The sequence below is a fragment of the Diprion similis genome, chromosome 2 (assembly GCF_021155765.1).
Source record: "Diprion similis isolate iyDipSimi1 chromosome 2, iyDipSimi1.1, whole genome shotgun sequence".
Classification (NCBI taxonomy): domain Eukaryota; kingdom Metazoa; phylum Arthropoda; class Insecta; order Hymenoptera; family Diprionidae; genus Diprion; species Diprion similis.
Window position 1 is genome coordinate 10,904,204 of NC_060106.1, and position 10,566 is coordinate 10,914,769.

General features: G+C 34.8%; 3 protein-coding genes across 6 annotated transcripts; 1 reads left to right on the forward strand and 2 right to left on the reverse strand.

Moving 5' to 3' along the window:
- Positions 1-274: 274 nt before the first annotated feature.
- LOC124415977 (solute carrier family 2, facilitated glucose transporter member 10-like) lies at positions 275-4,289 on the reverse strand. Of its 4 annotated transcripts, XM_046896758.1 has the most exons (7): positions 4,142-4,218; positions 3,726-3,831; positions 3,266-3,633; positions 2,478-3,029; positions 1,922-2,283; positions 1,503-1,731; positions 275-1,403 (listed from the first exon to the last, which is right to left on the reverse strand). In XM_046896758.1, the coding sequence occupies exons 3-7, from the start codon at positions 3,609-3,611 to the stop codon at positions 1,156-1,158; spliced, it is 1,737 nt and encodes a 578-aa protein (XP_046752714.1). In that variant the 5' UTR covers positions 3,612-3,633; positions 3,726-3,831; positions 4,142-4,218; the 3' UTR covers positions 275-1,155. The 4 variants fall into 4 exon arrangements, with proteins under 4 accessions (XP_046752714.1, XP_046752713.1, XP_046752710.1 ...); XM_046896757.1 differs by lacking the exon at positions 3,726-3,831 and having other exon boundaries at positions 3,266-3,677; positions 4,142-4,289; XM_046896754.1 differs by lacking the exon at positions 3,726-3,831 and having other exon boundaries at positions 3,266-3,653; positions 4,147-4,242.
- A 148-nt stretch (positions 4,290-4,437) lies between these two features.
- Positions 4,438-8,984, forward strand: LOC124415978 (minor histocompatibility antigen H13). Its single transcript, XM_046896759.1, has 6 exons — positions 4,438-4,722; positions 5,185-5,295; positions 5,656-5,738; positions 5,847-6,021; positions 6,325-6,818; positions 7,027-8,984. Exons 1-6 carry the CDS (start codon positions 4,531-4,533, stop codon positions 7,097-7,099), a joined length of 1,128 nt encoding a protein of 375 aa, XP_046752715.1. The 5' UTR covers positions 4,438-4,530; the 3' UTR covers positions 7,100-8,984.
- A 244-nt stretch (positions 8,985-9,228) lies between these two features.
- Positions 9,229-10,494, reverse strand: LOC124415982 (proteasome subunit beta type-2-like). The gene is made up of 3 exons (XM_046896773.1): positions 10,296-10,494; positions 9,608-9,964; positions 9,229-9,479 (listed from the first exon to the last, which is right to left on the reverse strand). The coding sequence occupies exons 1-3, from the start codon at positions 10,384-10,386 to the stop codon at positions 9,304-9,306; spliced, it is 624 nt and encodes a 207-aa protein (XP_046752729.1). The 5' UTR covers positions 10,387-10,494; the 3' UTR covers positions 9,229-9,303.
- Between the last annotated feature and the right edge of the window lie 72 nt (positions 10,495-10,566).

The window sequence follows — 10,566 nt, forward strand, 5'->3', positions numbered from 1 at the left end:
AAATTGCCTACCTAAGAAAGTATTGCATTGATTCTCTGATGAATAAATATTTCTCTACATATCCTATTGTGCTCTAATAATAATTTGACACAAACTCATTTAATTCAGTTTAGATAATCATGATTCATTTACGTTGTTTGTATAGGAAAAATATTATCAAACAATTTTAGTCTAATAATAAGAGGGAAAAGAATAGTAATAATAACCGATCTTATTCTGTATTGCAAGAATGACTAACTGAAATTGTGAGGACTTATAAGATATGCATTTGTAAAAAGTGCGAAAAACTGAGTCCAGTCGGTTAACAAATACATTCGTGATGGGTTTATTTTGAAGGAATAAACTTTATCACTGCAACTAGTCAATTTTATGTATAATATCTTAACGTTAATCACAGTCCCACAATATTTCACCTACTGTATTACTCACTATACAAATATTACGTTAATTCGCTGGGATCTATACTTATTTCATTACACATAAAGTGAAGTAACGTTGATAATACAAATATCTACAAAATACTTTCGATGGAAGTAATGTGTGCACGACTTTCGAGTAGAAAGAAATAAAAACTGTATAATTCTTATGAGTACTTCGTTGTTAAACGGTATAGCTGATTATGACGAAAAAACAAAAATAAATAATTAGCTTTGTGAACATAAATCAATGAATAAATATTTGTTTCGATTGCGGACCTCTAGCTAGCGTCTGATATTTTATCCTTGACTTCGATTATTTTTATTTATTTGCACATCTCATCATATCTTAGTTTGAATTTAAATTTTCAGAGGGGAAAAAATATGAATCTCTACACGTAATCGTTCTGCAGCAAATTATCAGCAATTCGTTGTCATTAAATGCATACGCCACATTAGACCGCTATGATAATGATTGAATGAAATAATATTTTTATGAAATACACTTCAACAGAAGAAACCAGAGTATATTGCACTGGTAAATCTTTGTGATAAGAATATTTTATCAACTAGTATTTGAAAAATGTATTCGACTTTCATTTGTTTAATGTTGAAAGATTATGCGTGTATCAATTGAAACTGATGTCATCATTAATTACATTCAATGCGTCCATTTCATTAGTAATATCTGTTGCAACAGCTTCAACTCTACGTCATGATGAACCAGCCTTAGTTACTCTCAAATAAGTGTACTTTGTCCATTAACAGTTTTCTCACTGTACTTTTTTATCCAATCGATATGACAGACAATAGGTAGACTACGTAGATTATTGCAAACACGAGTTGAGAGAGACATTTTACGTAACTCTTGCGCAATCTGATGCAATGACTTTCCTTTTGTCTCCGGTATTAACAAGAAAACGTAGAATATGGTGACGAGACACATAAAACTGTACAATAAATAAGAACCTGCCAAAGTCATCGATTCTGGAACAAATTTAAAACAATAATTCAGTATTTAGAACACTTTGCGACGAATGAAGTATAAACAGAGTGCATAGATATACAAAATTGCATGAAACTTACTTATCATTTTTGTAACCAATTCTGTAGCAACAATATTCGCAATCCATAGAATGACTATTGAAAAGCTAACACACTTCCCTCGTACCGTTGCTGGGAAGACTTCACTAAGTGTCAAGAATGGTACTGGACCAAGCCCCAGCGCATAAGCTGCCTCATAAACCAAGAGAGTTATGACTGCCAATATACGTAATCCACCATTCAGCCCTTCAGATGTAACTATATTTTGAGTCTGAAACGATTTTCGGAGGTAAAAAGAATAAACAGGGACGAGAAACAATAATTTTTCAAACTAGATTTAGAATCTCTTACAAAGCTGTGCAAAGAATGGAAACAAATGATACGAGCAATATCGAGTGCACCAGATTTTGAGACTGTCTTACTTCGAATGTGGATATGATGCTTCAATAATTGAATTATACCTCACAAGACGCTTTCACTTGGGTCCAAGTTTCTGGACTGGGGGCAATCATAGCTAATGGTGTTGGCAAAAGAGGGAATGGTGGTGGCGATCCCATAGGAATACCATTTCCAGTCCTCAAATTGTCGTTACCCATGTTAACATTGATTGTGTTGATACAGTTGGAGTTCATACTGTCTAAAGTATCGTCGCCTCTATCAAATGTTGCAAGCAATGACAACAGCGATACAGCCGTCATGCAGATAGTCGCAGATGTTATTAGAGCAGTCCGACGACCGCATCTTTCCACAACGACCAATGAAAGTATGGTACTAAATACTTTCACGATCCCAAGAGCTACCAGTGCAGTTGTCTGTGCTACATCTATAAGAAACATTGTTAGTTCCTAGTCATTAAGGTTTTACTATTCATTTTTATATTCTATCCATAATTCTATTGGAATCCATTGACGTCAGTTATTTTTAAAACTGTACTGCTAAAAAATATATTTCCTATGTTCAAATGTCTGAGTTTTCCCATTATGCTGTATAATTTCTACTCAAATGTTGGATACTTACTGGAGCAAATTCCCAGCAATGCAAATAGTCTAGGCGCATAAAACAAGACCTGGCGTCTACCAGTTCCTTGTTGGAGAATCAACATAACTGCCATAATGAAAAACATCTCCAAAACATTGTTCCACGGATTTTTTACCGTTTTTCTCGCTACATGTTGATTACGTTGTAGCAATAAAAACGGTGGAGATCTATGCAAGAAGATGATGATGATAGCACACGTCACCAATGCAGGTACAGCTGTTACGCCCATCGCGATTCTCCATTGATAATTGGTGCTCTTATTTGCACCTGCTATTACGGAAAGTAACAAACCAGCCGCAGTGCCAAATTGATGTAACGTAATGTTGTAACCACGTTTATTAGATTCTGATACTTCTGACATGTAAATACATTGTGCAATGGCTGAAGCAGTCCCTGTATACCCACATATTATGCGAGCACATAATAGAAGAGTGTAATGATTGGACAATGCGGATAGCAGGGAACCAAACGTTAAAAGTGCTAGAGTGAGAATCATTGTCCAACGCCGGCCAAAACTGTCTATCAAGATACCTGTTGATAGAAATGGATGCAATTTGTTACACTCCCACTTATATTGATTAATTTTCATTCATTCTTTTATAAGAGGGATCGTGAATAAAAAGTAGCTAATTGACATTGATGTTCAAAATTTTGTTTGATGTCTTTCTTTTTTAGGCAAAATTTGGTATAACAAAGGTTGACATAATTCAACTCTTGAACAACCATATTTGGTTAATCAAACCAATAATATAACTAACAAAACTTACCCCCGGACAGAGCACCAAGAAGTGCCCCAACGAACCAGACGTTAACTACAGTCTCCTGCTCAAAACAACTTAAGTTGAATTCATCTTTGATCGCAGATGCTGTGGGCTTGGCTATACCCATGTCATAGCCAAAGGATGTACCGGCCCAAAAGGCAACGATTGATACAAGAAGGTCTTGATTCCTTGACGTCAAAGGTGTTAGATTGTCCTTTTGTTTTGGAATTGGTTTTCTTAGATTTTTCACTGGAATACACTGATAATCGTCAACCACTGGCTTATTTTCTGGTACATCGGCCGCTTGGTTCCCACCATTCAGCAATATTGCTGTGTCCTCGTCGTCACTCATTTTTTCGCTTCTCAAATTAAGTCTACACTTATCGATGTGCAATTAGCGAGTTTTTACTGAGAGCAGCTGTAACGAAATAATGACCCATTGAAAATAAAATATGACAAAAATTAACAATACAGATTATCTACATTACTGCTGGAGCACGTTCAAGCCTTGTCTTTATTTCAATTAAACTTAAAAAAACGCGAACGTCTGGGCATGCAACTCTCACCTTCAGCTGCACAATCACATACCTATATTATTAGCTCAGGTGTGGCATGAGAAATCGCGCGTATTTTCAGAGTGATATTTGTTTTCGAAAACTTTTGTATAATTAAGTTGTTTGTGAGATGTAGGAGCAATAAAATGTAGAGTACAATGTGAATCGGCGTATACTGTTTTCTACAATAGATACTGGCACTACAATTATCGTCGTACAGTAGATGAATGTTTATCGGAAGTGTTTTTTCGTAAAAATCTGTTAACAAAGTATACGTGACAGCTGGCCTAGTGTCATATTGTAGAAAAGTAGGTAAAATCTTACTTACATTATACAAAGCTTCGAGCAATCGGTTTTGTTTACAACATTTTTTGACATTTGAGTCGAAGCTTGGCTAATCGTTGGCGGCCATTTGCAAGACCTCGAGCGAAAAAAATGAGTCTTTGACAGCTGTCAAAGGTGGGTGAAAATGTAAAAAAAAATATCACTTAAAATAATGGAAATTATTTTATTTTTATTTTCATGTATCGCGGCTGCGAATGCGGCCCAAAACTAGAACATCGCATTATTTTAATACTCTGGAATTTGACCAAGCAAAACGACTTCGGCTGCGCGATGGTGGCGATTCGGCAGTGCGTCGAATGCGTCGAATAGCAGACGTGGGACAGCGGGATACGAACGATACGATTACAGACCGTATGAAGCAGGGACGGCAAGATGGCAGACGTAGCTAACGAAATTGTGGGACAGGCTGTTGAGAATTTAACAGAAAATGCAAATACAACTGAGACGCGAATACCAGCCACTCCCGAGGGAATGGCAATCGCCTACGGAAGCCTCGTCGTCATGGCAATTTTACCTATTTTCTTCGGAAGTTATAGATCCGTGAAGCACCATAAGGAGCAGCAGGTATGTACACATGCAATTCCTTAACAGCTTTTTACTTATAACTGTCAACGTATGCAGTTTCGTATCTTGGAAATAAGATTTTTTCGTCTACTTTGCATGACGTGATGAAAATCATCTCGAGTACATGAATACTTGGGAGTCATTTAGCCTGGTAGCGGTTAGTACCTCAAACCTGTTTGATCGGTGATTTAATAACATATTTTTGGATCACAGGGCATATTGTGTGAAATTTAAATTCGCAGTTCAATAGGAAGCACATGCTGAATATTACTAGAGTTTTGTAAATAATATTACAACTTTTTGACGACAGTTCATTATGCTCGAAGCGATGCTTTTCATGTTTGGCATATTTTTAATATAATTAATATACAGGACATGCAAGTAGTCCAATAGTAAGCTAAATAGTTTCTTTTATCACAACTTTTTATCTGTGTCTTCACCTTGCCTTTTATATTTTCACAGAAACAATTTGCAGAGAGCGGTGAAAAACCAGAGACCATGACCCAGAAGGATGCAGCAATCTTTCCTTTCATTGCAAGCGGAGCTTTAGTTGGTCTCTATGTATTTTTCCAGGTAATTTAAAGATTTTCAAATGACTTGATAACCATAACAGATAAACGTTTTGGTCAAGAAATTCTTTCCAAATAACAGATAAAGCTATTGTTTTGTCAATTTACTAACTTTATACACCGTGATCTTCTACTGACACCTGTAATCTTATTCTGAACAAACTTAAAAAAAAAAAAAAAAATCGTTCAAAGTCAGACCATTTTACAAACAAGTTATCAAATAGATCGATAAATTTGGAAAGAAACTATCCTCTTGAGTTGAAATGCTATCTGAAGGATCAAGATTATTTAAGAATAATCTTTAGAACAGATGTCTTTTCTTCCTAATGTATTTGATTTTTACTCATTAATAATTTGTTCACAGATATTTTCTAAAGAGTACATCAACCTGCTATTGACTGGTTACTTCTTTTTTCTTGGAGTCTTGGCGCTGTGTCATCTTATGAGGTGAATATACTGTTTTTGATTATTTATTTATAATGATTAATCGGTGAGAAATATCCACCCCATTAAAAAGTGAAGGAGATTCAACAATTTTTTACTCTTACTTTCTAGCCCATTAATTTCGTCTCTAGTACCAGCTGCAATTCCGAAGACTCAGTATCACATTCACTTCACTGAAGGCGAGGATGATGATGTCGAAGATATAATAGACTACAAATTCAATCTCCATGACATTGTTTGTCTAATATGCTGTTCGCTAGTGGGTGCTTGGTACTTGTTAAAAAAGGTATGATAATCACGCATAATGCATACACATGTGTACAATTTATTGTATTACTAATATTGACGGCCAATTGAGTTTCACAACTAGTTCATTGCATTTCAAAAATGTGCAATAGACTATTATAACTAGATATCAATCTTTATTTGATATTCTCAAAATAACTTGTTCTCTGTACAGTTGTGCAATTTCATGTAAAAAATTCCAATTTAAACCATTGATTCTGTTCTATCATATTTCACATATTCATAATCCCTACGACGACAAAGCTTACTGCAATTTTAATATTTGTTTCTGTCTTATTTTCAGCACTGGATTGCAAATAACCTTTTTGGTATCGCATTTGCTATAAACGGAGTAGAGCTTTTACATCTAAATAATGTTGTAACTGGTTGTATTTTGCTCTGCGGCCTGTTTGTTTATGACATTTTTTGGGTGTTTGGTACAAATGTGATGGTTACAGTTGCCAAGTCCTTTGAGGCACCAATTAAACTTGTTTTTCCGCAAGACTTACTAGAACGAGGTCTTGGTGGAAGCAATTATGCCATGTTAGGTCTAGGCGACATTGTCGTACCAGGCATATTTATTGCCCTGTTACTTCGGTTCGACCATAGTTTAAGTAGAAAATCAAATACATATTTCTACGCAACATTCTTTGCTTACTTCATGGGGTTATTAGCCACAATGTTGGTCATGCATTTGTTCAAACACGCGCAACCTGCACTACTGTACTTAGTTCCTGCATGTCTGGGAACGCCGTTGCTGCTCGCACTGGTTAAAGGAGACCTTAAGGCACTATTTTCGTAAGTATTTGAAACTTACTACATTCGATAATCGCGCAAAGTATCTAAAAAATTCGGATAATGTAATAGCCATCAATAATTAGGGTTCCATGTGTAATAGCTGTTAATGAAACGGTTGAAAAATTGACGAAAAAAAAATTGTCCAATCAGAAATAAACGTAATTGAGAAAGGAATTGCAGCAAAATTTATCCATCATATATGTTGCAGGTATGAAGATCATCCATCGGAAGCCCCAAGTAAGACATCAGAAACTCAAACTGAAGTCAAGAAAGATAAATAAAGGATTGGATTCTCATATAGCGAGAAATTCATAACACGAAGAACATCAAACAGTTGTCAGTAATAATATATGCCAAATCATTATTACCGTGCGTATAGTAACTGGAGTCAGAACATGACAATGATACTACGATACCCTTTTGACAAACACTGATTCAAAGGGCTGACAACTTCTTGCGTAGATACGTAGAGTACCCAAAAATTCTGCGTTACATAAAGGATCGGTAATTTTTTAAATTGATATCTATAAAATTTGTGGACTGCCTTGCATATTGTTAATACAGTGCACTACACATACAAGTTTTTACTTGATAAAATGTGTTTCGAATTCTTGCAACAGTGGTAACCCACAGCTGTATTTTATCTGTATATATTAAATTTCGTATCAGAGAGAACAAATTACGAATAACTTAAGTATTGGGTACAATAGAACGTATAGCGAGTTATCCTATTTTGAGTTGATTCAGAATAGATGAACCTTAAGCGAATTCCATAATAATATCCCGCTGTTGACAATTAGGTAAATAATTTGCGGAATCTAAGCTATACATCTCTATTGCATCGAATCGCATAAAAATATAAGTTTTGCTAAAAGATATACTAGAAAAACATAATTCTACAACCGTTCACAGAAAATGCTCCATCACAAATGACAATGCTGAATGATTTTTTTTTCGTGTCTGAAGTGAAACAAGGGTGATGGTTATAACAGAGTTTGAAGATTGAGTGTTTTACAATAATTTTGCCAAAATTAAATATAGGCTATTCACACCAAAACAGTTCATTTGTTTTTATAATTAATCTTTATTTTGTGTAAGACTATACATTTCATCTTCCAAGTCCTAAATTCATGGACAAGTAGTCGTGTATCAAAAGTATGTATGTATGTACAAAGACATAAATTGTAATTTGTTCTGAAACCTTAAAAGATATAATTACATTGAAAGTGTTGTCAATTGTCCAGAATGGTGATGTGGTAGGAAGCTAGAGCACCTCACCACCTTTTGCTACGTCAATTAAATTTTTGAAATCCTCGAATACATTATTGAATTGGGACTCTATTGTATATACGTGAGAATTTAAATTTATTTCTCACATTATTCTGTGATATCAGCCACGGTTTGAAAAATGTTAATCTCGACATTATGTTTATACAAATCATTCCAATTTTAAATTGAGATATTTAATACAAAAAAAGATGGCACAAAAAGAAAATTGATAGTCTTACCTTCATTTTTGACTGTCGAAAATATTGGAGACATTTTGTATGAACAGAGTTAGACTTGTTGAGACACCGAAAAAGACAATCTCATCAGGATTCCTAGTAAGCTTAATATGTGCACAAATTCCTCATCAACTACTATTCAATGGTATCTGATATTTATGAAATATCTTACCATGTGATAGTAGAACGGCTCTTTTGTACATGTATTGATTAAATATAACTTGAAAACACAGTAAAGAGATGGAAAAATAGAAAGATACCGTCCGAAAAGGTACCCCCAATATCGGTAGAAAAACTTGTAGTTATCACCCCTTCGTGTAATCTATCACCCCATTTCCATAGCTGACAAAGTAACATGTGAATCGGGTGAGCGACTGGTAGGGCTGTTGGCATGAGTTAACGATGATGATTTCCTGCTTGACTTATTGGGTAAGCTAAATGATAAGTTTCAAAAAAATAAAATTTGCGCACAAGTTTTACAAAAATCAATTCTTCCGTGACATTGTCTGCAGGTCTCGTTCTACCATTTAAAAGTATAGTTTTTAATTTCATTTTCTCCGATTTATGTATGATAAAAAACAAAAAAATAACACCTTGTAGCACAGCACAGGAAATTTCGATTCAAATAGCAAAATAAGTGTGAACTAAATTTAAGCTGACACAGAAAGTAATAAAAATTACGCTGTACATTATGTTTACTTTTTCATTCAATAAACATATGCAATATATTGACGTATCTTGTATTAATACCTGATTTTACACCTAATTAATTTATGCAAACGACTGAATTCATAAATTGAGTTTTCTATAGAGTAAGAGATGTACGACCATATTAGGGACTCACATAATTAGGTGATTATAATACCCATGCGAATGCATCTTACAGACAAAACTAATGCTCATCGGGTTTCGAATATTTTTATTCTTAATTAGCTTAAAGATTTGTTAATTAGGTATACAAAAATGGTACAGCAGTTTAATCAGGCTCTAGCTGCATCTTCGATGGCCAAATTTTTGGCGGTAATTGGCTCCAAATCCGTAATTCCTGCACGCGATATTTTTTGTACCTTGAAATTAGGTAAATTAACGATCAAACGTTTTTGAATTTCCCGAACACATTTTTTCAATAATTCATAAGCTTCTGGCTCAGACAGATCTATAAAAAAAAAAGTAAACTTATTAAAAACCTGTAAATGCACAACCTGTAAAAATTTCCTCAAAAGGTTAAACGAGTACAAGATTGCAGAGGAGTTCTGGCAAAATAAGTACATGAATACTTCTTACCACGATTGTGATATCTGTCCATAATTGCCAAAGAAAAGAAGCCACCATAACCGTGAGCGGCGTAAGGCACTTTAACACAAGATGCTAAATAATCAATGAAATACAATTCTGGTCCAGTCGCATCATCATATCCTGCCATTAGTAAATTGACAAAATATGGAGTCCTAGTACGCAGGTAGTCAGCTAAATTTCTTCTAGTGAAACTTGCAGCAGCTTTCGGCGATAATTCATATCCATTTCTCATCTTGTACAGTTGAATATTTTTTCCGATGTATTCCGAAAATTGGGTGGTATCCCCGGATTCTCCAGACACAGCCATCACAAGTTTGTCAGAGATTTTATGAATCTTTTGCTCATCTGAAAAACGAAATTATGGTGTTATCTCAAGAACAAAATACAACGTTTTATGAATAATATCTGCATTAGGTGAGCTGTTAAAAAAAAGTTGAGTTTCGGTGTAGACACTTTCTTATGCTTCTCTAAGTGTCTGGGGTCCTATGATTTTGATTAGTCTTTATCATGAGAATAACTCACATTCGCGTAAATACTTTGTCCACACGAAAGAAAAAAACCTGAATTGAAGACGAAATACAGAATACCGTCATAAAAATTAAAACAAATGTGAAATAATTTTCAAAAAGAAGAATTCAAACAAAGTTAGGTTAAGTCGAATTTTTGATGGTCTTACCATTTTTCATGACCATAATAGAATTAGCATTTGTCATGTCTGCAGCGACTAGTACAAAATCTTTAAACTGTATTCCGATTAAACACTCCATATTGTTGGCGATTTGTGATTAACGAGCTGTAACAACAACGAACTGTGAAAGTGCTTGTTGAAAAACGCCTGTCACCATCAACTTATGTCGGTGACTCGGTGACTCGAGAAGTCGGCGGCTTTGCAGCTTAGCCAACCGTGTTCGGTGGTAGTTGAAAAGTTACCAGACTCGAGTAAAAAC

Coding starts and splice junctions, on each gene's coding strand:
- LOC124415977 (XM_046896754.1), bottom strand. CDS start 4,191: ATGTCAAAAAATGTTGTAAACAAAACCGATTGCTCGAAGCTTTGT. Junction 1,732..1,921: donor AAGTGAAAGCGTCTTGTGAG/GTATAATTCAAT, acceptor AAATCGTTTCAG/ACTCAAAATATAGTTACATC. Junction 1,404..1,502: donor ATTGGTTACAAAAATGATAA/GTAAGTTTCATG, acceptor AATTTGTTCCAG/AATCGATGACTTTGGCAGGT.
- LOC124415978 (XM_046896759.1), top strand. CDS start 4,531: ATGGCAGACGTAGCTAACGAAATTGTGGGACAGGCTGTTGAGAATTTA. Junction 4,723..5,184: donor AGCACCATAAGGAGCAGCAG/GTATGTACACAT, acceptor ATATTTTCACAG/AAACAATTTGCAGAGAGCGG. Junction 5,296..5,655: donor GTCTCTATGTATTTTTCCAG/GTAATTTAAAGA, acceptor ATTTGTTCACAG/ATATTTTCTAAAGAGTACAT.
- LOC124415982 (XM_046896773.1), bottom strand. CDS start 10,386: ATGGAGTGTTTAATCGGAATACAGTTTAAAGATTTTGTACTAGTCGCT. Junction 9,965..10,295: donor TATTATGGTCATGAAAAATG/GTAAGACCATCA, acceptor TTCGTTTTTCAG/ATGAGCAAAAGATTCATAAA. Junction 9,480..9,607: donor GGACAGATATCACAATCGTG/GTAAGAAGTATT, acceptor TTTTTTTTATAG/ATCTGTCTGAGCCAGAAGCT.